The sequence below is a fragment of the Ursus maritimus genome, unplaced genomic scaffold (assembly GCF_017311325.1).
Source record: "Ursus maritimus isolate PB19 unplaced genomic scaffold, ASM1731132v1 scaffold_17, whole genome shotgun sequence".
Lineage (NCBI taxonomy): Eukaryota > Metazoa > Chordata > Mammalia > Carnivora > Ursidae > Ursus > Ursus maritimus.
In genome coordinates, this window is record NW_024424119.1 from 56,915,312 (window position 1) to 56,937,762 (window position 22,451).

The 22,451-nt window shown below is 58.6% G+C and overlaps 2 protein-coding genes across 2 annotated transcripts in view; one reads left to right on the plus strand and one right to left on the minus strand.

The window, feature by feature from the left end:
* REXO4 (REX4 homolog, 3'-5' exonuclease) overlaps positions 1-6,236 on the minus strand; it is a 10,381-nt gene extending 4,145 nt beyond the window's left edge. Inside the window, exons 1-5 of the mRNA XM_040632147.1 lie at positions 5,843-6,236; positions 3,794-4,149; positions 2,428-2,565; positions 1,988-2,181; positions 708-796 (exon numbers count right to left, since the gene is read on the minus strand). Of these exons, the coding sequence (XP_040488081.1) occupies positions 708-796; positions 1,988-2,181; positions 2,428-2,565; positions 3,794-4,149; positions 5,843-6,061 (996 nt within the window). The 5' untranslated portion in view covers positions 6,062-6,236. The remainder of the gene's footprint in view (positions 1-707; positions 797-1,987; positions 2,182-2,427; positions 2,566-3,793; positions 4,150-5,842) is intronic.
* A 2,992-nt stretch (positions 6,237-9,228) lies between these two features.
* The window catches only part of ADAMTS13 (ADAM metallopeptidase with thrombospondin type 1 motif 13), a 29,624-nt gene continuing 16,401 nt past the window's right edge, over positions 9,229-22,451 (plus strand). Inside the window, exons 1-14 of the mRNA XM_040632150.1 lie at positions 9,229-9,324; positions 9,673-9,739; positions 10,796-11,076; positions 11,902-12,052; positions 13,079-13,254; positions 15,372-15,455; positions 15,645-15,769; positions 15,894-16,040; positions 17,441-17,581; positions 18,184-18,346; positions 19,143-19,247; positions 20,412-20,563; positions 20,679-20,742; positions 22,109-22,235. Coding sequence (XP_040488084.1) covers positions 9,229-9,324; positions 9,673-9,739; positions 10,796-11,076; positions 11,902-12,052; positions 13,079-13,254; positions 15,372-15,455; positions 15,645-15,769; positions 15,894-16,040; positions 17,441-17,581; positions 18,184-18,346; positions 19,143-19,247; positions 20,412-20,563; positions 20,679-20,742; positions 22,109-22,235 — 1,879 coding nt within the window. The remainder of the gene's footprint in view (positions 9,325-9,672; positions 9,740-10,795; positions 11,077-11,901; positions 12,053-13,078; positions 13,255-15,371; positions 15,456-15,644; positions 15,770-15,893; positions 16,041-17,440; positions 17,582-18,183; positions 18,347-19,142; positions 19,248-20,411; positions 20,564-20,678; positions 20,743-22,108; positions 22,236-22,451) is intronic.

Sequence of the window (22,451 nt, forward strand, 5' to 3'; positions counted from 1 at the left end):
CCCGCTGTCAGTCTCAATAGTTCAAAATTTCAAAAGGCAACGAAGACCGACATTTAGGAGTGCCTGAAACATATGCAAACCCCGGGGTTCCACGGCACACTATTTGAGAAGCCCCACGCCCAGGAAGGACAATCTCCCACTCCGCCTGCCACGCGCTTTCATCGGAACAGGCAGCTCAGTTCTGCCCACAGCAGAGACCCTCAAGGAGCAGAGGCTGAAGGCCACAGCCTCTAGAGCACCAGAAGTGGCCCCTGGAGCTTGCCCACCATGAGGGAGACAAGAGGACCCCTAGAGGGTCTGGCGGCCGCAGGGGCCGCTTCCCCACAGATGGCGGCTCTGACCTCACAGGAGCACTAGGCCCTGGCCAGCTGGGTGGACAATAGAGGCAGCTGCCTGGCTCTGTGTACGTGGAATGTGCCAGAGCAGTGGGCAAGGGGCCTGGCACCAGGTCCAGGCTGGCACCCAGCTCTGCCACGTGGACGCAGCGGGCACGTCACCTAACTCACAGCGCCTCGCTTCTAGCGCCTATAAAAGGAGCATGAAGGCTTCAGGTGCCTTCTGGAGAACCGAGGAACTTCTAGCACTCCTCCCAGGCCACGGGCAGAACTCGGTAACCGGCATCGAGTACTGTGACGAAGGCTGAGATGCAAACCCCGGAAGGCCCTGGGCGGCGTGCGGGTGCGCCAGCAGGTGTCAGGCAGAGGTACCTTCAGGTCATTGTGCAGCGCGTGTCCGACCAGGACCCGGCCCTTCAGCATGTCAGCCACTTCCTTCTGCACGACTTCCAATTTTTCTCCTGACAAGCAGACCGAAGAAGCGGTTTTGAGCGCCGTGTGTCGCGCGGGTGAGCCCCCCACACCAGCTCCGCCACAACCGTGAGAGGGGCTTTCAGGAGCGCTCGCAGCTGCCCGACAGGCATTCTAACTGCTGACTCTTGTAGGAACCAGGCTGGAATTTCGTGCTTTCCGACTGGAAATTAAACAGGAACGGTGCTTTGCCACAGACGGCGAGGAGGGCTGCTCCAGGCCCGGGCCCAGAGGCAGCGCGGCCTGCTCTCCCAGCCGATGCCCCCGGGGGCACCCCCACCCCCTCCCGCCAAGGGAAGGGTCAGGTCACCGTGCTTGCACCCCGTGACTCCGCCTGCCCCCCGACAGAGGAGGTTAGACCAGGGCCAGCCCACCCTGTGCAGGACCTGTCAGAGCCTAAAACTGAGGGGCTGGTCAGGCCAGGGCACCGCTTGTTGGTTGGGTGTGCAGAGAGAACCTGAGGGGCGCAGAGAAAGGAGACCCTGTGGGCCGGGAAGGAGCAGTGTGGCCTTGATCCCAAGAGCTTCCAGGACCTCTCCAGGTCCCTAACTCAGAGTCGCCCCGGGGGCCCTTCTGTTCTTCCTCCCATGGGGCCAACCCACCAGAAATCCCTACAGACTCCCCTTCAGGATGCACCTGGGTTTGGGCCATTCCCCCCCCCCNGTCACCACCAGCACATGCCCCCTCTTCCTGTTTTCACACTCATGGGCCCAGAGTCTCTTCTCAACACCACAGCCAGAAAGAACCTGCCAGAACCTGAGCCAGGCTCTCACCGTTCAGACCTTCCCATGGCTTCCCGAAATCCTCACAAAGACGAGGCCCTACAATCTGTCCACAGCCCCTCCTGACCCTACACTGGCACCCACTTTCCGGGTGACACACAGGTGGGGACACAAATGTGCCTGAGAGGCCTCCGAAAACAGTCACCCCAAGCGAGGTAAGACTGTCAGGACTCTTGCTGTGACAAGTGCTCCAAACAGAAAAGCGACAAAAGGGAGAAAGAGTGGAGCTGCTGGCGGGCTCAGTCCGTGGAGCGTGCAACTCGGTCTCGGGGTGGTGAGTTTGAGCTCCACGGTGGGTGTAGAGGTTACTTAATAAAAAATGCTAATCATAAAAAAAGAAAAAGAGAGAAGGGACCCAGGCATCGCTTTCCTCTGTGCTCATCAGCCGGGAGGACCCACCCTGCTTGAGGTTCTCTGGCCGTATCCCGCTGACCGCCGTCCTGTAGTCCGTCACCGGCTGGGTGGGCTTGACGTACTTGTCATAAACACACTTCCCATACTGGTTCACAATGGACACTCGGGCGACGACGCTCTCTTCCCCCTTGGGGCCCACGCCCACCATCTCACAATCCATGGCTAAGGCTCTCGTCAGGCTGAAGGGAGCCAAAGGTTCCAGTTTGATCAACACAGCAGGAGCCAACTATCGGCACCTAAAGCTCTCCGCCCATCACCACGGCTCGTGGAACAAGCTCCCCACGCTCAGGCTCCTCGCGGGATGGGGTGGCACCTGCCTGATTCAACTAGGGTTCAACTAGGGGAGAGGGACGGAGCTGCCTCCCGAAACCCTCGCCCCACCCCCCCCCGGGCTGAGCGCCGCCCGCGGCCCTGGCCCTGCGTACCCGCCGAAGGCCTGCTCCTTCACCAGCGTGATGGTGCTTGCACTCTGCCCCAGCTGCTTTCTTACTATCCTGGCTGCCTCGGGGCCCAGGGCCGCCTCGATGTCCGCCGGGTCCACGTCATCAAACCAGATGTCTTCTCTAGAAGGGCAGAGAGAACAGGCCGAGCGCTGGTCAGCGGAGGCGCTGGTACAGCGGGGGGCCCGGCTACTTCCGCGGATTGCCAAGCGTGCTCTACCACTTTTCTGCTTCGTTACAAGACAGGCTCTTTACCCCAAACTTAAGAACGGCAGATAAACACAACATAAAATATAAATGTAAAAACCAGGTGTAACGACTACCAACGCTTAGTTCTAAATTGAGGAAGTAGTAGGCTCATCACTGAACGTTTAGAAAAATGAAATGGAACCAGACCACCCCCTACGCCAAGCCTCCCCAGCTGGAGCGACCTCTAGGTCTTCACACCGAGGCCTCAAACTCAGATCCCACGCGAGGGTGTGCGTTCCTGCCTGGCGAATGCTGTCTTTTGGGCTCAGCTGAATGTCATCTCCTTAGAAATCTCTTCCTGACCCCACGAGGGGACACGCTCCTCTGGCCATTTGCTCCACAAGCTTCTCCCTCCTTGGGTTTATCCTGACCACATTCACAGATCACTGGAATAATTTCAGTCTGGCCATCTCTCCTGCTTGACTACCCGCCTCAAGTGGGAGGGCCTGTCATGCCCGCTCCTTTTCCAGAGGGCGTCCCTGGCACAGGGACACACAGCAGGCACTCAAACCACTCTCTCCTGGAACCTTCAGCCACCCAGGCGACTCGCCACCAGCCCGACTTACAAATGTGCCACCTCCAGCTGAGCCACTCAGAGGCAGCCACGGGCTCCTGACCTCCCTGTGTGAGTGACCCCCGCACCCCTGCGTGAGGGACCCCATGGGGTCTATTGAGTAATCACCCGGTGCTGAGCTGGCACACTGCATCTCACAACCCCCCCCCCCACCACAGATGACCACACTGAGGCGTGGGGGGTGTCAGGAGCTTGCCGCCAGAGCACCCGACTCGCCAGACGCAGGAACTGGTCTCAAACCTGGGCCTTTCTGGCTCTGGCATGCGTTCATCCCACAAATCTTTACTGGAGGTCTACTGAGGGCCAAGCTCTGCTTTAGGCGCTGGAGATAGGACAGTTACCTAACAGGCCTCGCCCTCATTATGCCTCCACCCCGGGGGGAAACAATAAGCCAAGAAACAGCAGCGGGGTAAGGTGCTGGAGGGCCTCCTGGAGGAGCCAGGCCGCAGTTGCTGGGACTCTGTTCTCAGAGCTGAGCTGATGGGGGCCGCCAGAGCTTTGGCGCGGGCAGATGCCACCTGTACTTACTCGGTGGGCAGGGCCGGAGGCAAGGCCGTAGTCACGTCCTTAGCTTTCCGCTTCTTATGCTTGATGTCTCCTCCTTCGGGAGAAATGTCACCGTTTGTCCTTTTCTTGGCTCCCTTCTCATTGTGCTCTGCTCCATTGGCCTCTGGGGGAGGTGCCGGCACCTTCCTGGGCCTTGGAGACTGTGAAGGAAGAGTGCTGCCGCCGGCCTCGGGGTCTGTGGTCTCCGTCCCCATCTCACTTCTCTGTGCTGTATTTGGGATCGCTTTTCTCTTTTGTGGCATAATCTTGGGCTGCTTTTTGGAATCCGTCTGAGAGACAAGAGGCTTTTCCGGGGCCTGTGCTTTTTGTTTCAGGAGCTAATAGAACCCAAAATAAAATACACGACACATTTGAATTTGGAAATCACACACAAGGGACTGAAAACACTTATGTGTGTGCTATATGTACCCGTACATAGATCACACCTATGTACGTCTGCTACCCACATCACTGAGAATCAGTTTCAAACGGTGTGGGAAAAGCCCTTTTTCAGGCCCATCTGAAGTCACTTGTGGCGAAATGCGCTTCTCTGTTTATCTGAGTACAATGCACGATTTGACACCTGCATCCTCATTCCTACAAAACTTCCAACTGTGTTTTCCACCTTAAGTACCTATTGAATGACTGAACAGACACTACTTCACTCGGAGCCCCAGGAGATGATAAGCAACCTGTTTTCCCATTTACAGTTCATTTACAGTTACTTCGCCCACAGATTGGGCCAAGGAGCTGCAGCATGGAAACCACGTCCTTCACAAGATCTCTTGGTTTGCTACTGCTGTGTGGGTCTCAGAAGAGCGACGGAGAGTGTCTGTCAAACTGAAGAAGGCTCAAGAGCCGCCAGTGGCCATGTTTCTGTCGTACAAGAAGGGCTCTCGGCGTTCTTCTAGTCCAACCTTCCCCTGGTGCTCCGGTCCCCAGCACGGCTGTTCTCAGCCTCAGTGAAGAGCCTGGTTATGGGGCAATGAGCCCAGACACGAGGACCTGGGTTTCTCCTTACTTGTTCCCACAACATTTGAACAGAAAGATTTGTTTTCTCGAATGAAGTAGAGAAAACACAAGGTTTTCCCCATAATAACCACCCTTCCTACTCACTCACTCTTGCTTTGCTTCCTTGAGAGAAAGAGAAAGAGGCAGAGTCACAACTCAACAAATCGTACAGAACCCTGGGGTTTCCCGAAGGGACCTCATCAGTCCTGTCCCTTGAGACAGGTGGTTGGGGCCTCCCATCCTAAGACACCGGCCGTGCTGAGAGGCTCCAGAAGCTTTTCTCTGTTGTCTGTCTTGCTCACCTGGAGGCTCTGGAACAGAGTCCAGAAAACCATGGAAGGCTCTAAAGGTCAGTAGTAGCAAAGAACACATACTGGCGCCCGAAATGTGAATCCGCACCCCCGTCTGCCACGTTTTTACGAGCTGTGTGACTCTGGGCCCAATTCCACAAGCTCTGTGCCTCCGATTCCTCACTTGGAAAACAGCGACGACCACAGCTGCTAACTCCAAGGCACGTGTAGAGAATTACAACTGAACTACAGGGAACAGCAAGGGGCAGAGAGGAACATCCACGCAGTACTGACCCGGATACCGAGAAAGGCAGCAGGGCGCCACCCCGCGTTCAGGGCAGGGACTCCGGTGTGGGACCCGGTTCTGCTCGCCTGGACCTCTTCTCCAACTTTTCTAGAGCCCCCTTACTCGTCTGTAAACCCGAGATGTTACCGGGGTCTACCGCAAGGTGTTGGTCGGGGGGTGAAACAAAAACACGCACAGAGATGAGGTGGCGAGTCTGCACGTTTCGAGAGCTGGGCACCTGGGGCGGCTGCCATCAACTAGTACTCGAAGGCGCTAGATATTGCTGGAATCCTCCCGACCAACGTCCTGCTGCTTGCAAGCCCGAGGGCTTGCGGTCTAACCCAACAAGCCGATCTGCCTGCGGAAGGTGTGCCTGCACGGCTGCCGCCAGGGCCCCACGCGTCTCTCCCCCGTCCTCCGTCCACGCGGCCCCGCCAGTCTTACCTCCTGCAGCGCCCTCCAGTTTTGGGAGAAGTCCTCTGGCGCCTTTGGAGGCCGCACCACGACGACGCTCGGGCCGCCTCCCGGTTTCTTGCTTGTTTCTCGCCTTTTGCTTTCCCAGAATCTCTTTTTTCTGCTTTTCTTCCGAGGTGGCTTCTTGCCAAGCTCCGGCGCAGCCAGGGGGTCACCCGGGACGCGCCTGGGAGTCTGCGCCTTGCCCATCCAGCCGCCGCCGTCCGGGGTCCCTGGGGCCCGACACTAGCGCGCGACCAGAGCCCCGCTGCCCGGGCCCGGAGCCGGGCTCTGCCCACCGCGCGCAGGCCCAGACCAGCCCCCGATTCCCCCACTCCGGGGACACCCGCCTCCCGCACCCCGGAAGCGACCCCGCGCGCGCCTCGGCACGTGCGCCCTCGTCCCCGGAAGTGCTGGAAACCGAGCCTTCGCCCCTGGTTCCGCACGGCCCGGGTCAAGGCGAGGCTCTCCGCCCGCCTGGGAGAAGGGTCACCGCCCCAGCGAGCGGCGTCGGGCCCCGTGACCGAGGGTGGGGTTCGGAAAAGCCCAGGATCTTCCGAGAGCCGGGACGGGGATGAGAAACCAGGACGCCGGAAGGGAACAGGGGGGCCGCCGTCGGTGTAGCACCGCGACTGTGACGGCCGAGCGCAGGGGTGCCGGCGGCCGCGAGGGGGCGCTGGGCGGCAGGGCGGGGGGCGGAGAGAAAGGCTCGCGGGGCCGGGGCCACGCCCCCTCCCGCCGGGCGGCCCGGGCTCCGCCCCTCCTCCCTCTCCGAGTGGGGAAACTGAGGCCCGGGGACGGAAGGACGACCCCGGCGCCCCGGGGCTGCAGAGGCGCTTGAGCCACAGCCGATAGCAATGAGGAAGCATTGTAACAACGCTGTGTATTATTTTACGCAACAGCGGCGACAATAAATCAGCACCCCTTTGCCTGGCCCCTCGGTGCCTGGATTAACTCCGCGGATGAGCCTCGGCTCCCGGAAAGCGTCCACTTCGTCACGCAGGGTGCGAGTCTGTGCGTGAGCGTGCGGCGGTGGGGGGCTTTCAGGGAAACAGCTCGCAAACCCACCAGGTAATTTTGGGCACCAGTAACTGCCATGAAGGTGATAACAGAGATGCTGGGAAGAGATTGACCCGGGGCGGTTACCAGACAATCTGCAGGATGCCCCGAGAAGTGGGAATTTCCGATAAAGAATAATTTTTAGTATAATCATGCGTGATGCAGTAGTTGCAATATTGGGGGCATAGACTAAAGCAAAAAGTATGCGTGTGAATCCAAAATTGAAATTTAACTGAGTGTCCTGATTTTTATCTTCTGAATGTGGCAACCCTACCTGGGGGCCACTTAGATCGGGTCATAAGGGAGGGCCTCTTTGAGCAGGTGACGTGAGAGCGGAACCTTGAAGGGAAAACCAGGGCTCAAAGGGAAAGGCAGCAAAGCCCTTGACGCGGCAGCCCTAATGGGGCAGCGGGCTGGTGCAGCGGAGGCTCTGTGTGCCAAGCGAGAGGCTTAGGGACGCAGGCAGAGGAACAGCAGGGCCCGTCTAATCTGTGATTACGGAGCCTCAGAGGCTGCAGGTAGGGGTGTGGACATTTTACTCTAAGGGCAGGGGAAGCCATCGACTGCTTTAAAGCTGGGGGGTGACGCAGTCTGACTTGAGTTCTTAAAGGTCACTGACATTCTACGAGAAATGGGACAGGGAGGGCGCACTCGAGAGCGGGGAGGCCAGGTGGGAGCCCATCACCCATGCCCAGGCCAGCAGTGATGAGCTTGGATTAGGGGGCGATGTGTCTTTCTGGGTCTCCCGGGAGCAGTCACAGAGATAGTCAGGAGCGCCACAGCGTGAATTGGGTTGGTGTACCTGGGAAAGGTAAAGGGGGAAATGCCTCTTTGATGGGATGGGCGGGGAGAGCCTCAGGCAATCACCCAGATCAGACCTGGGAAAGGAAAGCCAACCACCCAGGATGGAATGTCGGTGCAGCCTCTGGGATAACAGAGGACACGGAGGCAGGGGACCTGCACAGTCCCCCTGCTAGCTGTCAGCTGAGTTGGGGGTGGGGTCCTGAAGGTGTGAGGGAGCCAGAAATAGTGCTTTGGAGAGTGTGACCGAGAATCTTCCAGAAAGTGGAAGGGCTGCCTGGTGGTCTGTGATGCTGAGGGCGGCGTGGTGCCACCTCACCTGGTTCCGTGACAGTCCGTGGGGGGCAGACACAGAATAGTCAGTAGCAGAGAGGGAGGGGGTGAAGCAGAGGAATGTCTGTGAGATGTGAGGATAGTGGGGGGCCTGGGGTCTGCACTAGGTGAGGAGGGTGAAGTGAAACAGGGTCACTTATGTCAAGGGGTTTTAAAATGGAGCCAGGATGGGGCGCCTGGGTGGCACAGCGGTTAAGCGTCTGCCTTCGGCTCAGGGCGTGATCCCGGCGTTCTGGGATCGAGCCCCACATCAGGCTCCTCCACTATGAGCCTGCTTCTTCCTCTCCCACTCCCCCTGCTTGTGTTCCCTCTCTCGCTGGCTGTCTCTATCTCTGTCAAATAAATAAATAAGATCTTTAAAAAAATAAATAAATAAAATGGAGCCAGGAGTCCATTAAGGAGATGGGCCTCGCACACGTCCTCCCCATCGTCACCGGTGGAACAGTGAATTTTTGAACTAGGCCAGAGTGCGAATATTCCAGGGACCTAGCCTGAACACTTGCAGCCCTCCTACAGTGAAGGACTGCTTACTGATAGCCTCAGTCCAGATTTATATTACAAAGATTCCCTTTCTGTTGCCAACACCAATCAAAAATTCTCTGTAAGCAACGTAAGCAATGGCCTGTTTTTGCTGTGAATGCTTGTGACTTTTGTTCCCGAGTGGGGCGTTATTTGGATTGTGACCCAAATCTCTGTGCCCTGAATTGCAATTCTTCGATCCCAGATAGATGAGCTTGTGTAATGACTGCCTCCCGACGATTTTAGCTTGACAAAGGGAATGAGGAGTGGAGAGCGGGACAGATTATGGGGTGTCAGTAGAGGAGAGAAGGTTGGGGGCTGGAATGCACAGCCTTTTATCAGTCAGGGGAGAGGAACCCAGCCTTTGTTGTAGAATCACCCCTGAATCCACATCTGTAAGACTCCCGGTCCAGTGCTCCCTCCTCCTGATTGTGCTGCTTGGCACAGCTCCATCCCAGGGTGTAGGATCCGGTGCTCTGGACCGAGGACCCGCCTCGTGCAAGAGTGTGCAGGCTGCCCACTCCCATGGCCCCTGCCCTGAGAGGAAGCTCCCAAGAGTAAACACAGCCCCATCTTCCCACCCACCAGGGTCTACCACATTCCACACTGGCCAGATATCCAGTCACAAGGCTCTCTTCCTCTGCTACAGGCTGGTTTTCCTGAGGATGAGGCAGCCTCACCCTTGGGGGAGAGGTGTGGGGGCAATTCTCACTTCGGCCTTCTTTCTCCTGGGCTGCTGGGGTCTCTCCGATTTCCAGCAGGTGGGTGAGTCTGCAGGTGCAGACGTGTTTGGGGAGCCCTGGGGCCGGGAGTCTGAGTTCTTCTGGGTGCTGAAGGAGGGTGCCCTGGGGAGAGAGGGAACTGCCCAAACAGCCTTTGGGGAGAGTGGGGGTGTTCTTTCAGCTTTAGGGTTTGCACTGGGTGGGGGGAGCAGATCTGAGCCTAGGGTTTCGGGGATGGAGTGTGCTCGCTGTGGAAGCAATGGGCTTCTCAGTACTGTGTCGTCCTCCCCCACCCCCACCTCGATTTCCCCTCCCCCTTGCCTTGCCCCTCTGCCACCCCCTCTCCCTCTCCCTCTTCTCTTCTCCCTTGTCCTTTCTGTCTTGCAGGAATTTCTTCAGGCTTTGGCGCCAGAGGAAGTGACTTCTTATTTTGGCCCTGAAGCTACTTTAAAAGGTACTTGTCCTGGAGTCTTCTTAGCAGGGGGAGTTCCTCAGAGCCTGAGGGGCACATCCTCAGAGTCTGGGCTCTGCTGGGAGGAGGTCCAAGAAGCTGCCATCATTTCTGTTAATTAACTCTGGACTTCTGCCAAGTCCATGAAAGTGGTCTGGGTGTTCTGGACCAAGCTGGGGTTCTGACCCCAGGCGCCTGCTCAGTATCTCGAGGGAATGGTTACTAATTAGCTGGTCCCTTTTGCCCCGGGGCCTCCCTGGGGCTGGGGAAGCTGTAGGAGCTCTTGTGGTTTCTGGTCACGGATGGAAATATTTATCTTTTCTGTGAGAAACAAGATAGGCACTGGCTCAAGTTCCAGCCAGAGCCTTCCTGTCGCTCTCGGCCACGTCTGTGGACTTCTCTGGGCTGCCAGCCCCCTTTCCGAGTTGGGCCATTGATCTAAAGGCTGCTGGGTCCCAGAGGCAGGGTGGCCTAGCGGTCAGGGTGGAGAGATAAAAAGGATATCCCACTTGGGACTGAATTCTCTGCGGCCTGGGTCAGATGCACACCGAGCCCTGCCTGGGGTCGCCTGGGGGTGGGGATGTGGACCGGAAACTTGTGTATGGGGCCCCAGGTCCCTGGAGCTCTGCCCCTGCTGGGGCCTGGGGTCTCTAAGCCCTCCAGGGGCTCCTTAGGGGTGAGGCAGATGGGTGGAAGAGGATGGTGAGGATGGCCTTGGGCGCCTGCCTTTCCTAGAGGTCCCAGAAGCTGTGCTTGAATGTGCTCTGTCTTTTGGGGTTCACGCCACCCCTCGTAAAGCCCTGTCGTGGGGTGAGGCTAGTGTGCCGAGTGCTGGTCTGCTTCAGGGGTGAGGCCCAGATGGGAGAGGCAACTTGAAGTCCACCCCCTTGCAAGCTGGAAAGAGCTGAATTTGAACCCAGGCTCCCACCCCACCCCCTCCGGGGTTCCAGGCCAGCATGCGTCCCCACACCAAAGGGAACAAATTGGGGCCTCCTCTCCCGGGCAGGAAGACCGGAGGGCTGAGCATGGCTGAGCGAGGCAGCCTCCTGTCTCCTGCAGTGCCTCCATTCGATGTGGCCCCTCTCAGCTGCATCTGTGAAGATGGGCCCGGGGGGCCTCCCTGCAGGGCCCCAAGCTGCTCCCTGCACGCCTGGGGCCAGCTCTTCACCGTCTCCTTCCCGCCGGAGCAGAGCCTCCTTACGGCCTCCTTCACCAGCGAGCACGTGCTGAACGCCTCCCTGCGGCTACTGAGATGGCCGCCCCATCTCTGCTTCTCGGGAGGCCGCCCCCTGCTGCCCCTGGGTGCCGTGGCCAGAGTCACTTACTGCTCGGGCCACTTGGTGAGTGGGAGCCCGGCCCTCTTCCGCCCAGCCAGGTGTGCGGGAGGACAGCACACCGGATCTTTGCCGCATGCCAGGCCCCATGAAGGCATGTTCCACAGAGGCTAGAAAAGCTGGCTGAGCTCCCCCAGGCCTCCCAGCTAGCAGGCGGCAGAGCCAGGTGCAAATCCAGGGGACCAAGAAATGGAAAGAACCAGGGCTTTGCAGTCAGTCCTTTGAGTTCACATTCCAGCTCTGTCACTTAATCCTGACAACCTCGGACTGGACACTCGATTGGATCTCAGGGTCTTTAACTGAGAAATGATGAGGTGTCTTGGGTTGTCAGGTGGCCATGTAAATTTGTCACAACGCATCCATCAAGACAGAGCCACTTATGTCATTACACCCCTCCCTGGTTGCTGTGTTGGGCAGCCCAGCATGGGCTGGGACACATGCCACTCCGGGTCAGTCTGGTCACTGCCATGCCGTCCATTAGCACGGGCCTAGCTAGTCCCTTGAGGCTCCCTCCATTTCTGTACACGTGGGATCCCACCAGTGTCTCTCCCAGGTCCTACAGCCTGGGGTCCAAAGGCCGTGATGTGAGGGAGGACCAGAGTGTGGGTGGGGGGTGGGGGGGTGCTGGCAGCAGGTGTAGCTGTAGACATGGCCCCGGAAGGGCTCGGGTCCCCAGCTGTCCCACAAGGATGGGTTTGGGGATGCTGGACTTGGAGAGGAGCTGTTGCAGAGAGCTCAGGGCAGGTCCGTGCCCAGTGCTGTAACATCCCAGAGAGGCTCTGTCGTGCAGTGGGGCCGGTGGGCTGTGTGCCAGGCTGCTCTCTTCTCTAGGAGGGTGACATCCTTGTCGGTGCGGACCGGTTTTACGTCCAGCCAGTGAGGAGACAGCACCAGGAGCTGGTGCCTCCCTGGGTTCGTGCCCAGCCCCACCTGATCCACAGGCCTGTCCCCAAGGCCCCCGAGGCCCCAGAAGTCATGCGAGGTACAGCACCCGGGAGAGGGAGCGTGGAGCTGCCCTTGGGGACAGCTCTGGGGGGGGCAGCTCCCCGAAACGCCCAGGTGGCCGTACAAAATGCTGCAACCGTGACTGAACCATCCTCGTCAGGATGCTGGGGAGCAGGTGGGCCAGGGGAACACGTGGCCGGCCATCAGCCATGCCCCCGACTGTCTACTTGGGGGACGGGTAGACGTCCAGCCTGCGAGCAGCTCTTCGTAGTTTACCAAGCACGTTCACAGTCGTGCGCTGTTGGCAGGACATCGCTTACTGGCATTAGTTACTAGTATAGACGGGAACACGGAGGCCCAAAGACAGAGTGGCTGGTCAGGGCTGACGCAGCGGCTTCAGGGCATGACCAGGATTGGAGCTGGCTCCACTGCCTTCCAGGCCCACTTGTCCATCCTCCGGGTTGCATCCAGGTGCAGGCAGAGCGTGGTTTTGGGCTCTCCTTGTCATCTTGGAATGACCCTGTTCTGCTCTCCAGCAGGTGCCCAGAGGGGCATCAAGGAGGCAGAGTCAGTGCCTGGGGCTTTGGGGAGACCCAAAGGACAAAAAGGCCGCATAATAGCTCCCTCGTTGGGCCCTGCATTGCCACTGGGCCCTTTCAGATGCTCCGGAATGCCTGGTCCCTGATGGGATCTGGCCCTCGGGGTGGGGTGGAATCCAAGACCCAGTAGCCTCTTGGGCTAGCTCCCACTGGTTCTAACAGCCACCGCAGAAAGCGACTTCCGACAGCTTGGGACCCTCAACCCTCCTGAGGAGCCAGGAGGCCAGCTTCTGGAGGGCTAGAGGTAGGGGTTGAGAGTGGGCACAGCCCAGGCCCGCTCCCGAGGTGCTCACCCACCTGGGAGGCTGGTATCCCCTGGTCCCCACATTCCCCATGAGGAAGCTAAGGACCCCTGCCTCCCTAAACCCCGTAGTGGGTAGTGGCAGGAACAGGGCTCACATGGTCTCTCGGCCCAGGAAAGACCTGGCCGTGGGTGGCCAAACCACAGGTCGTCTGCTTTCTAGAACCTTCGCTGTCAGCCCTGCCTCCTCCCTCAGCAGGCCGTCCTCCTCACTCTCGAGTCCGGAGATGGGCTGCCGGGAGCGTCCTGCACTTGGAGCTGCTGGTGGCCGTGGGCCCCGACGTCTACCAGGCTCACCAGGAGGACACTGAGCGCTACGTTCTTACTAACCTCAACATGGTGAGTCCCTTGTGGAGCCGGCCCCTTGGACGGTGCTGGCCAGAAGGCGCGGGACTTGGGAGCCTCCAGATCCGGCGCCCCATGCCAGGGGCTTGGGGTGGAATGTGCGTGGGCTGGCTTACCGGGTACTTTGAACTCGGGTTGAACTCAGGTGTAACCCTAAGGCTGGGGTCATGCTTGGGCCCCAGGGCCTTGGCGTGGGGAGGGGTGCGGCCTGCCCTTTGCTTCCTCCTCCGCTCCCTCAGCCGGCATGGAGGTGGGTGAGGTCCTGGGACCCCTCTTGGCTCCCTAGTGTACCCCACAGCCTCTTGCTACTTGGGTCCCTTCTCTCCGGGGGACTCTCGAATCTGGCCTCTGTCCTGAAGCCCATTTGCTCCACGGGCACCTCGGCCAGCAGCGCTGGCCCTCTTCTTGTGGGCACCCCATTGCTGCTGGCCTCTCCTTGGCTTAGGGGTGAAGGGGGGGTGGGAGTACAACTCGCACTGAGTGTTATCAGAGGGACAGAGGCGTCCCAACAACCGAGTGCTCACGGGTGATCTAACAGACTCCATGAGACCCCGTGCCCGCAACTAGGGAACGCACGTGTGACACACACACACACACACACACACACACACACACAGTGACTGCTCTAGGCTGCCATGGAAGCTTCCACAGCGTCAGGAGGTTAGGAACAACACCGCAAGGAGAGTGCTCTCCTGCTTGTAAGCTGGCCCTGAAGGGCGGGCTGCTTCCAGAGAATGTATAGTTCTTAGCGCCACTGTGTGCCCTGCCTCAGGTGTGGCCACAGAAAAGTCCCCCCCAGGCTCAGAGCCCCAGGCCACCGGTCCCCTCCCTGCCCCCTCCCTGTCCCCTTGTGTTCTCTGGGCCTCTGGGTCCCATGGCCACACCCCTGTGGTCCCGCCCCCTTGCAGACCTGGCACCAGGCCACAGTAAGCCCGCTCAGGTGTCCGCCTGCAGCCCTGGGCGAACTGCATCTCTGAACAGCATCTCCTTTGAGTGGCTTGAAAGCTCTTGTTTTCAAGCACTGGGGGTCCCACCGCGAATATACTGATGATGGTGATGGAGCCGTGCTCCCTCTGCTCGTTTGTGCCTTCTGAGGACCCAGGAGGGTGGTAGATGCCAGCCTGGCTTCTGCCCAGACGGTGCTGTCTTGACAGGACACCTACCTCGTGCCAGCTGTTTTGTTCCTAAGTCTGCTAACAGCACGGAAGGCTTTCCCTCCATTTTCCAGATAAGAAACCTGGGCTTCCAGGGTCAGTTCACGGGATCCTGAGCAGCCTGGAAAGGAAAGTGGCAGAGCTCGGTGTCAGGCTCAGGCCAGCTGAGGCCAGTGACAGCAGAGTGCTCCCATGGGTGCCCTGTGTAATTCCGAGGACGAGTCGGTGCCAACAGCCCCATGACAAGTCAACCACGATTGGCATCTTTTTTTTTTTTTTAAGATTTTATTTATTTATTTGAAAGAGAGAGTGAGTGAGAGAGAGAGCAGGAGCAGGAGCAGAGGGAGAGGGATTAGCAGACTCCCCTGCTGAGCAGAGAGCCCCATCGATCCCAGGACCGCAGGATCATGACCTGAGCCAAAGGCAGACAGTTAACCAACTGAGCCACCCAGGCGTCCCCACGATCGGCATCTCGACACGTGTGCCAAGAGAGAGCCAGGAGGCTGGCTGTGGGGGGAACCTTCTCTCTGGAACCCAGGAAAGGGCTTGTGGAGGGAGGGGAGGCCCTCGTGCTGCATTACGGAGACGCGAAGGTTAAACAAGCAGAGAACGGTGTTTCAGGTGGATGGGCAGAATGGAGAAAGGACAGGGTGAATCTGGTGAGAGAGAACAGTGTTGGAATGGAATGTTCTAGACTAATAACAATTATTTGTGTCCCATGGTTTCAGGGTCGTGTGTGTGTGTGTGTGTGTGTGTGTGTGTGTGTGTGTGTTGGTTGGACTTCTTGAGCCCTGAGCAAGGGGAGGACCAGAGCACGTTGCCTGTCCCTGTGGCTGGCTCCCCGCCCAGGGACTAGCATCTTCTCCCATGTTGATGGCGCATCTTCTCCGGGGCCCAGCCCGCCAGTCAGGCCACGCCAGCCCACGTGAGTCATCTCTCTTTCCTGCCCTTCCACAGGGGTCAGAGCTGCTGAGGGACCCATCCCTGGGGGCTCAGTTCCGAGTACATTTGGTGAAGTTGGTCATCCTGACCCAGCCCGAGGTAGGCGCCGAGCTGGGAGCCCAGAGTCGCTGGAAAACCCACTTCTGTTCTCTTTCCCTCTTCCTGTGGGTCTCCCCATCTGTAGCATGCGTTGGAACAGGGCTGCAGTGAGGCCTGAGATGCCAGTGGCTGTCCGCACCCTGTTGGGTGCAGTGCCCATAAACACGGGGTCTATTACTGACCCCCCAGGATGCCCCGAATATCACAGCCAACATCACGGCGTCACTGCTGAGCGTCTGCGAGTGGAGCAGGACGGTCAACCCTGAGGACGACATGGATCCCGGGCATGCCGACCTGGTCCTCTACGTCACCAGGTAGCCGTGCTCCCCAGGGGCACGCCAGCCTGCCTGGGAGCTGCACCCCGTCTCTGCAAAGGCGGTCTGGCAGCAGGAGACACCTCAGCACCACCCGGATGGATGTCTGTTCTCTCTTGCCAAGGTTTGACCTGGAGTTACCTGATGGTAACCGGAAGGTTCGGGGGGTCACCCAGCTGGGGGGTGCTTGCTCGTCCTCCTGGAGCTGCCTCATCACCGAGGATACTGGCTTTGACCTGGGGGTCACCATCGCCCATGAGATTGGGCACAGGTAGGCGTCCTGTCCCCAAGCTGAGGCCCAGGAGCTGACCGGGGCTCCCAGGAGGTCACGTCGAGGCTGGCGGTGGGCCCCGGAAGAGTCTGCCGGAATGAACCTGTACCCTTGGCCCCAGTGGGCTTGGGAGGTGGGGCGGGCACAAGGGCTGGGAAATCTGATACTTCTTGATTACCAGGCGATTAAAAAAATTTTTTTTCCTCCAAAAACAAGCAAGACAAACTTAGCAATTAGAAAATAATTTTTCCAGGAAATTCAGGTAAAGAAAAAGTAGGCTGTCAAAATTATCCCAGATCCTACCACTTAGAGATAACATCTGTTCACGTTTTGTGTTGTAGTTATTTCTTACCCACACACATAATTTTTTATTGCAAAATCGGGATTGTATTGTATATTGTTTTGTTCCTTGTTTTTTAATGGAACAATAAATACATCCCAAACATTTTTTCCTAGATCTTTTATAATTTTTTTTGTATGCACTGTAATTTATTTAACTAATCCCCCCGTTGTTGGCTTTTTAGGTTGTTTCCAAGTTTTTCCTGTTATGAACATTCTGCATTCTGTAGGCAAATCTTTGTTCCTGTCTATTGTCATTTACCCAAAGTGGGGAACTTCTTTTCTTTATGGTTTTTAGTCTTTTCATTATGAAAGTAACACCCACTTGCTGTAAAAAGTNGGCCTCCCCCCCACTGAGCTCTGCTGTGGAATCCCCCACACCCCTATCTCTGTGAGGGGCCCAGGTGCCCAGTGAACCTGGGGCTCCTCCCCCCCACATCAGCCCACAACAGGCCCGCTCTTACCCTGGTTCCTGCACCTGCACCCCTCCACCCCTGCACCCCATGCCCACCCTGCAAGACCTCCATCTGTCTTGTTCGGAGGGAAAAGGTTGGTTTTGTTTGTTTGTTTTTTGTTTGTTTTTGTTTTTAAGAAGGTTTTGAAAACCATTGTCTTCCACGGGGAGTGGAGACGATGGCCAAAGGCCTGCACATCTTCTCGACTTTTTTATTAACGTTAGGATGCAAGCAGTGGATGAATTTTTCCACTCTGAGCCAGCAGCCCACAGATCAAGAAAGTAATCACCGGCAGCCGCCCCCCGCCAGGGTGCCTCCAGACCCCATCCACCCTGATTTATAATACTGCGGATTAGATTGGCCTCAACACTTCTAAAACCTTTTGATATTTATTAGCCTAAAGAGGCAGGAGCCCCCTGGCTGATCCAGTGCTCTCTCGGGTGGGAAACTGAGGCAGGGCTCTCTGGTGGCAGGGTCAGGAGGCCCCTGGGGTCTGAAACCACGCTGCTGCCACGGTCATCACAGGATCGGCCGGGCCTGGACAGGAGCGGGGGATGGAGGCGGTGGGTAGGCGAGGGGACCCTCAGCGTTGCCTCCCCCGCACAGCTTGGGCGTGGAGCACGACGGTGCGCCGGGCAGCGGCTGCGAGCCCAGCGGCCACGTGATGGCGTCCCAGGACTCGGCGCCCGCCGGCGGCGACCTCTCGTGGTCCGCCTGCAGCCGCCGGCAGCTGCTGCACCTGCTGAGGTAGCTGCGTCCGTCACCCCGCCCAGCCCTCCCCACGCCCCCATCTGCACTCGGGGCGCACCCCTGCTCGTCCCCCCAGACCCACCCCTCCATCTGCCCCAGCCATGCCCGGCCCTCTCAATCCCCTCGCGTCCCCCGCCCCCCTCCCCATGGGCCCCCAGCACCTCCCCAGGGCACTCCATCCTCCGCCACGCCCCTGCACCCACCCTTCCACCTGCCCCTCCGCATGCCGGCCGTTCACATCTCTCTGGGCCGGCTCCCTCCTTCCCTCCTACTCCCGTGCACCCGCTCTTCCATCCCACCCGCTTCTGCGCCCACCCCTCAATTCTGCCCCATACACGCCCATCCTTCCAGGCACCATGCCTTAGCCTGGACCCTCCATCCCACCCGCTCCCCAGTCCAGCCTCCGTCTGCCGCATCCCCTCCTCCCCGCTGCTTCGTGCGCGCTTCCGCTCCGGCCCCACCTGTACTCCGCGCTGGTTCCGGGCTTACGCCCGGTCCCCGCACAGGGCCAGCTCTCGGTGCGGGCAGCGCCGAGGACTCCCATCCTCCCCCGCCCCCACCCCGTGTCCACCGGGGCCTGAGCCGGGGCCTTGTCGCAGCACAGGACGGGCGCACTGCATGCGGGACCCGCCAGAGCAGCAGGCCGGAGCCGCGGGGCACCCTCCCCAGGCGCAGCCCGGCCTCCTCTACGGCGCGGACGAGCAGTGCCGCGTTGCCTTCGGCGCCAGGGCGGTGGCCTGCACCTTCGCCAGGGAACACCTCGTGAGTCCCGCCGCCCGCTTATCCACAACCAAACCCATGCGCCCTCCACCTGTGCCCAACGGCCCCGCACCGCTCATGCCCCCCTGTGAGCACCCGCTGTGCCAGGCTGTCAGTCACTTCCTAACATTATTAATTTTTAAACAAGAGCCCAATGTTTTCATTTTGACTGTGTCCCGCAAATAAGGGAGAGCCGGCCCTGGCAGGCTCCTGAGTCCTTGGACGTGGAACTTAAATAGGCAGTTACCAAGGGCTTCCAACCCAATGGGAACCTGGAGGGCTTCCCGGAGGAAGTGACCTCCAAACCAAACCCTATAGCAGGAGTGTGAGCTGGCAGGGGCAGGGGAGATGAAGGGGGCAGGCACCCCAAAGACAGACTTCCTCCCTGGGCTGCACAGGACTTTCATGGACCCCAGGCACCTTTGCCTTAGTGGGCCCCTTCTTCCATACAAAATATTAAGACTTATTATCAGTGTTTTTATAAATGTAGTGTAAGTGTTGTAAATACGAATGTATTAACATTACATATTAGAACATCTTCTTTGATAGAAAAGATCATCATTTTCTTTTGGTTTTAAAAGAAATGAAAACATATTTGTGGGCCCCTAAAATGACTGTGGGCCCTGGTCACTGTCCCTGTCCTATGGAGAGGTGTGCTGTGCCCTTTTGCCCTGGCCACCATTGCCCACGGAACAGTGTATGTGTCACTGTGTTCTGTGGTGTGGGGGGACAATTAAGACTGGATGCTGAGCCAACAGGCTGTGGTGGCCTCGAGCTGGCCACCTGTCTCCCCTCTTAGGACATGTGCCAGGCTCTGTCCTGCCACACTGACCCCCTGGACCAAAGCCGCTGTAGCCGCCTCCTCGTTCCTCTCCTGGATGGGACAGAGTGCGGCGTGCAGAAGGTCAGAGCAGGGAATGAAGGGATGGTAGAGTGTGTGCGTTTGTGTGCGTGCATGTGTGCGTGTGTTGTGTGCACACGCGGGTGCACACGCACAGACTGGCACTCGCACGTGTCCATGCAGAGCACCAAAGACTAGCTGCCTGCATTCCTGGGGTGGGGGACAGGAGGATCGGTTAGCTGGGGCAGAGGGCCCTGGAGCGGCTCTTGGTCACCTGGTCTGGAGAGCCGTGCTGCAAGACACGTCACGTGCACCAGCTGACTTGCCCTGCCTCTCTGCAGGGCCTGGAAGATGGGACGGGTTTTCTAGGTTCCCAGGACCAGTGAAAACTGACAAGGGGCTTGCTGGTGACTCTGCCCAGGCAGATGGGGGAACCAGAGCTCCGCCCTTCCCGCACCATTGTTGAGTTTCTTTCTCTATTTTTTAAGAAGATTTTATTTGGTTTTTTCTTTTTTTTAAAGATTTTATTTATTTGTTCGACAGAGATAGAGACAGCCAGCGAGAGAGGGAACACAAGCAGGGGGAGTGGGAGAGGAAGAAGCAGGCTCCTAGCGGAGGAGCCTGATGTGGGGCTCGATCCCATAACGCCGGGATCACGCCCTGAACCGAAGGCAGACGCTTAACCGCTGTGCCACCCAGGCGCCCCGAAGAAGATTTTATTTGTTTGACACAGACAGAGCACAAGCAGGGCAAGCAGCAGGCAGAGGGAGAGGGAGAAGCAGGCTCCATGCTGAGCAAGGAGCCCTGTTGTTGAGTTTCTTTCCCCCCTTCCCTTGGTCTGGAGACAGGCATGTGTTGTCACCCCGGCCCCACAGAGGAGACAAAGTCTTTGAGTGGTAGTGATAGCAGGGCCCAGCTCCCTGACCCAGACTCCCTCTCGTTGGCCGTGCCAGGCAGCGTCTTCCTCTACCCTGCAGACCTCAGGGCCTCTGCCTTTCTTCTCTTCTCTGCCGAGTGTGGCCAGACCCTTTCTCTGTCCTACAGCCTGGGGTTTTGCCCTCTCCCATTCAGTGTTGGTTCCTGAGCAGGATGGGGGTGGGGGGGGTGCCTGCATGTGTGCACACCTGCATGGGTGTGGGTGCCCTGTGTGTGGGGAGCCCTGTGGATATGGGGCTCCCATGGGTGTGGGGTGCCCCGGCTGTGGGATGGTGTGTCCTTCTCTTGCAGTGGTGCTCCAAGGGTCACTGCCGCTCCCTGGCAGAGCTGAGCCCCGTGGGGGTGGTGCACGGGCACTGGTCTAGCTGGGGTGCCCCCAGTCCTTGCTCCCGCTCCTGCGGAGGGGGTGTGGTCACCAGGAGGCGGCAGTGCAACAACCCCAGGTACCACATGGAGGGCGCCCTGTGCTTTAGGTCAGGGAGGGGGGCCTGTTCCACATTCCCTGGTTGGGGGGCAGGGGGTCACCTGTCACCCTTTGTGTCTCGTGGACATTTTCAGGCCTGCCTTCGGAGGGCGTGCGTGTGTGGGTGCTGACCTCCAGGCCGAGATGTGCAACACCCAGGTAGGCCTGCTTCTCGGGGGCAGGACGAGAGGCTTAGTTTGGCAGTGCTGGGCCCTGGGGGAGCCGAAGGATCAGGGCGGCTGTAACTTGTGGTTCACACCAGGGCGCTTTTGAGAGTGAGGGGGTGCTGCTCTGCTTCCGCTGGGACCACAGTGCGTACTCCAGGTGTCACACCTCTGTCCGCACGTGCCACCACCCTCCCCGGCAGCACCCCTGACACCATCCTTTCAGTCCAAGTGCAGGTGAAATTCACATCATATAGAACCAACCGTTTTAGAGTGTGGGATCCAGTGGCATTGGTACATTCACGAAGTGGTGCAGCCACCCCCTCTATCAGGTTCCAAACATCTCCATCACCCAAAGTAGAACCCCAGACTCATAAGCAGTCACTTCCCCTCCCCCTCCTCCAGCCCCTGGCAACCACCAGTTGCTTTCTGTCTCCCCGGATTTGCCTGTCCCGGCTGTTTCAGAGAAGTGGAATCCCACGGTGGGTGGGCTTTCGTGACTGGCTTCTTTCACTCACCATCACGTCCTCAGGGTCATCCACATTGTAGCAGGAGTGAGAAGTTCACTCCTTTTTATGGCTGAATGACATCCCATCGTACGGATGGAGCACGTGTCATCTGTTCATCAGCCGATGGACGTTTGAGCCGTTTCCACCTTTTGGTTATTGTGAATCATGCTGCTGTGGACACGTGTGTCCGTGGACTTCGGTGCCAGTTTCTATTTCTTCTGGGTGTACACCTAAGAGAGGAGTCACTGGGTCACGTGGTTTCTACGTACGGTTCTTTGAGGAACCTCCAAGCCATCCTGCACAGCCGCCGAGCTGTTTCGCTTTCCCCCCAGCCATGTGCAAGGGTTCCAGTTTCTCCACATCCTCCCTTCCTCTCCTTCCTTACTGTCCGTGGCTTTGATCATGGCCATCATTCCGGGTGGGAACTGCTAGAATGGCTCCTTTGACCTTGAGCTAAGATCCTGCACCTGGTGAGACCCTCCCTCCTGCCTTCTCCCGGCAGACACTAGGCCTCCCCAGCCCGGGAGGGCACAGTCTTCACGGGGAGCACAGGCTCAGGGGAGGAGCAGGCAAGCAGTGCTCTTTACTTCTTTGTCGCTGGGTGGTAGGTCCTGCCCTGTGTCCCTGCAAATTCTCCTGGATTCTCCCATCAGCAGAGAAAGGCTCTTGTCTCCCCCGCTTTACAGAGCAGGGAACTGACGTGCAGCCAGGACCTGGGCTCAAACGCACATTGTGACCCTCGCACTGCGGGGTGCCTTGTGGTCTCCAGTGGCAAAGGCCCCTGTCCTAGGTCCCCTGCCCCGAGCATCCCAGGGCCCCTCCTGTGCCTGTCTTCTGCCTCCTCCCTGCCAGGCCTGTGAGAAGACCCAGCTGGAGTTCATGTCCGAGCAGTGCTCCCAGACGGACAGGAAACCGCTGCACCTCTCCCCGGGCAACACCTCCTTCTACCGCTGGGGCTCCGCTGAGCAGTATAGTCAAGGTGGGGCTGGCGCCATCTCCCTGACGCTGTTCAGAGCAGGGCTCCGGCTCCGCGTTAGTTCGCCGCGTCCTGGCGCGGCCCCTTGTTAACAGGCCTGAGTCTCGGCTTTCCCATCTGTAAAATGGAGAGGAGAGCAGGGCTTCCCTGCTCGGGTGAGAGTATTCAGTGAGATGATACTGGGGCAGCACCAAGGGCGCTCCTTGGCTCCTAGCGCAG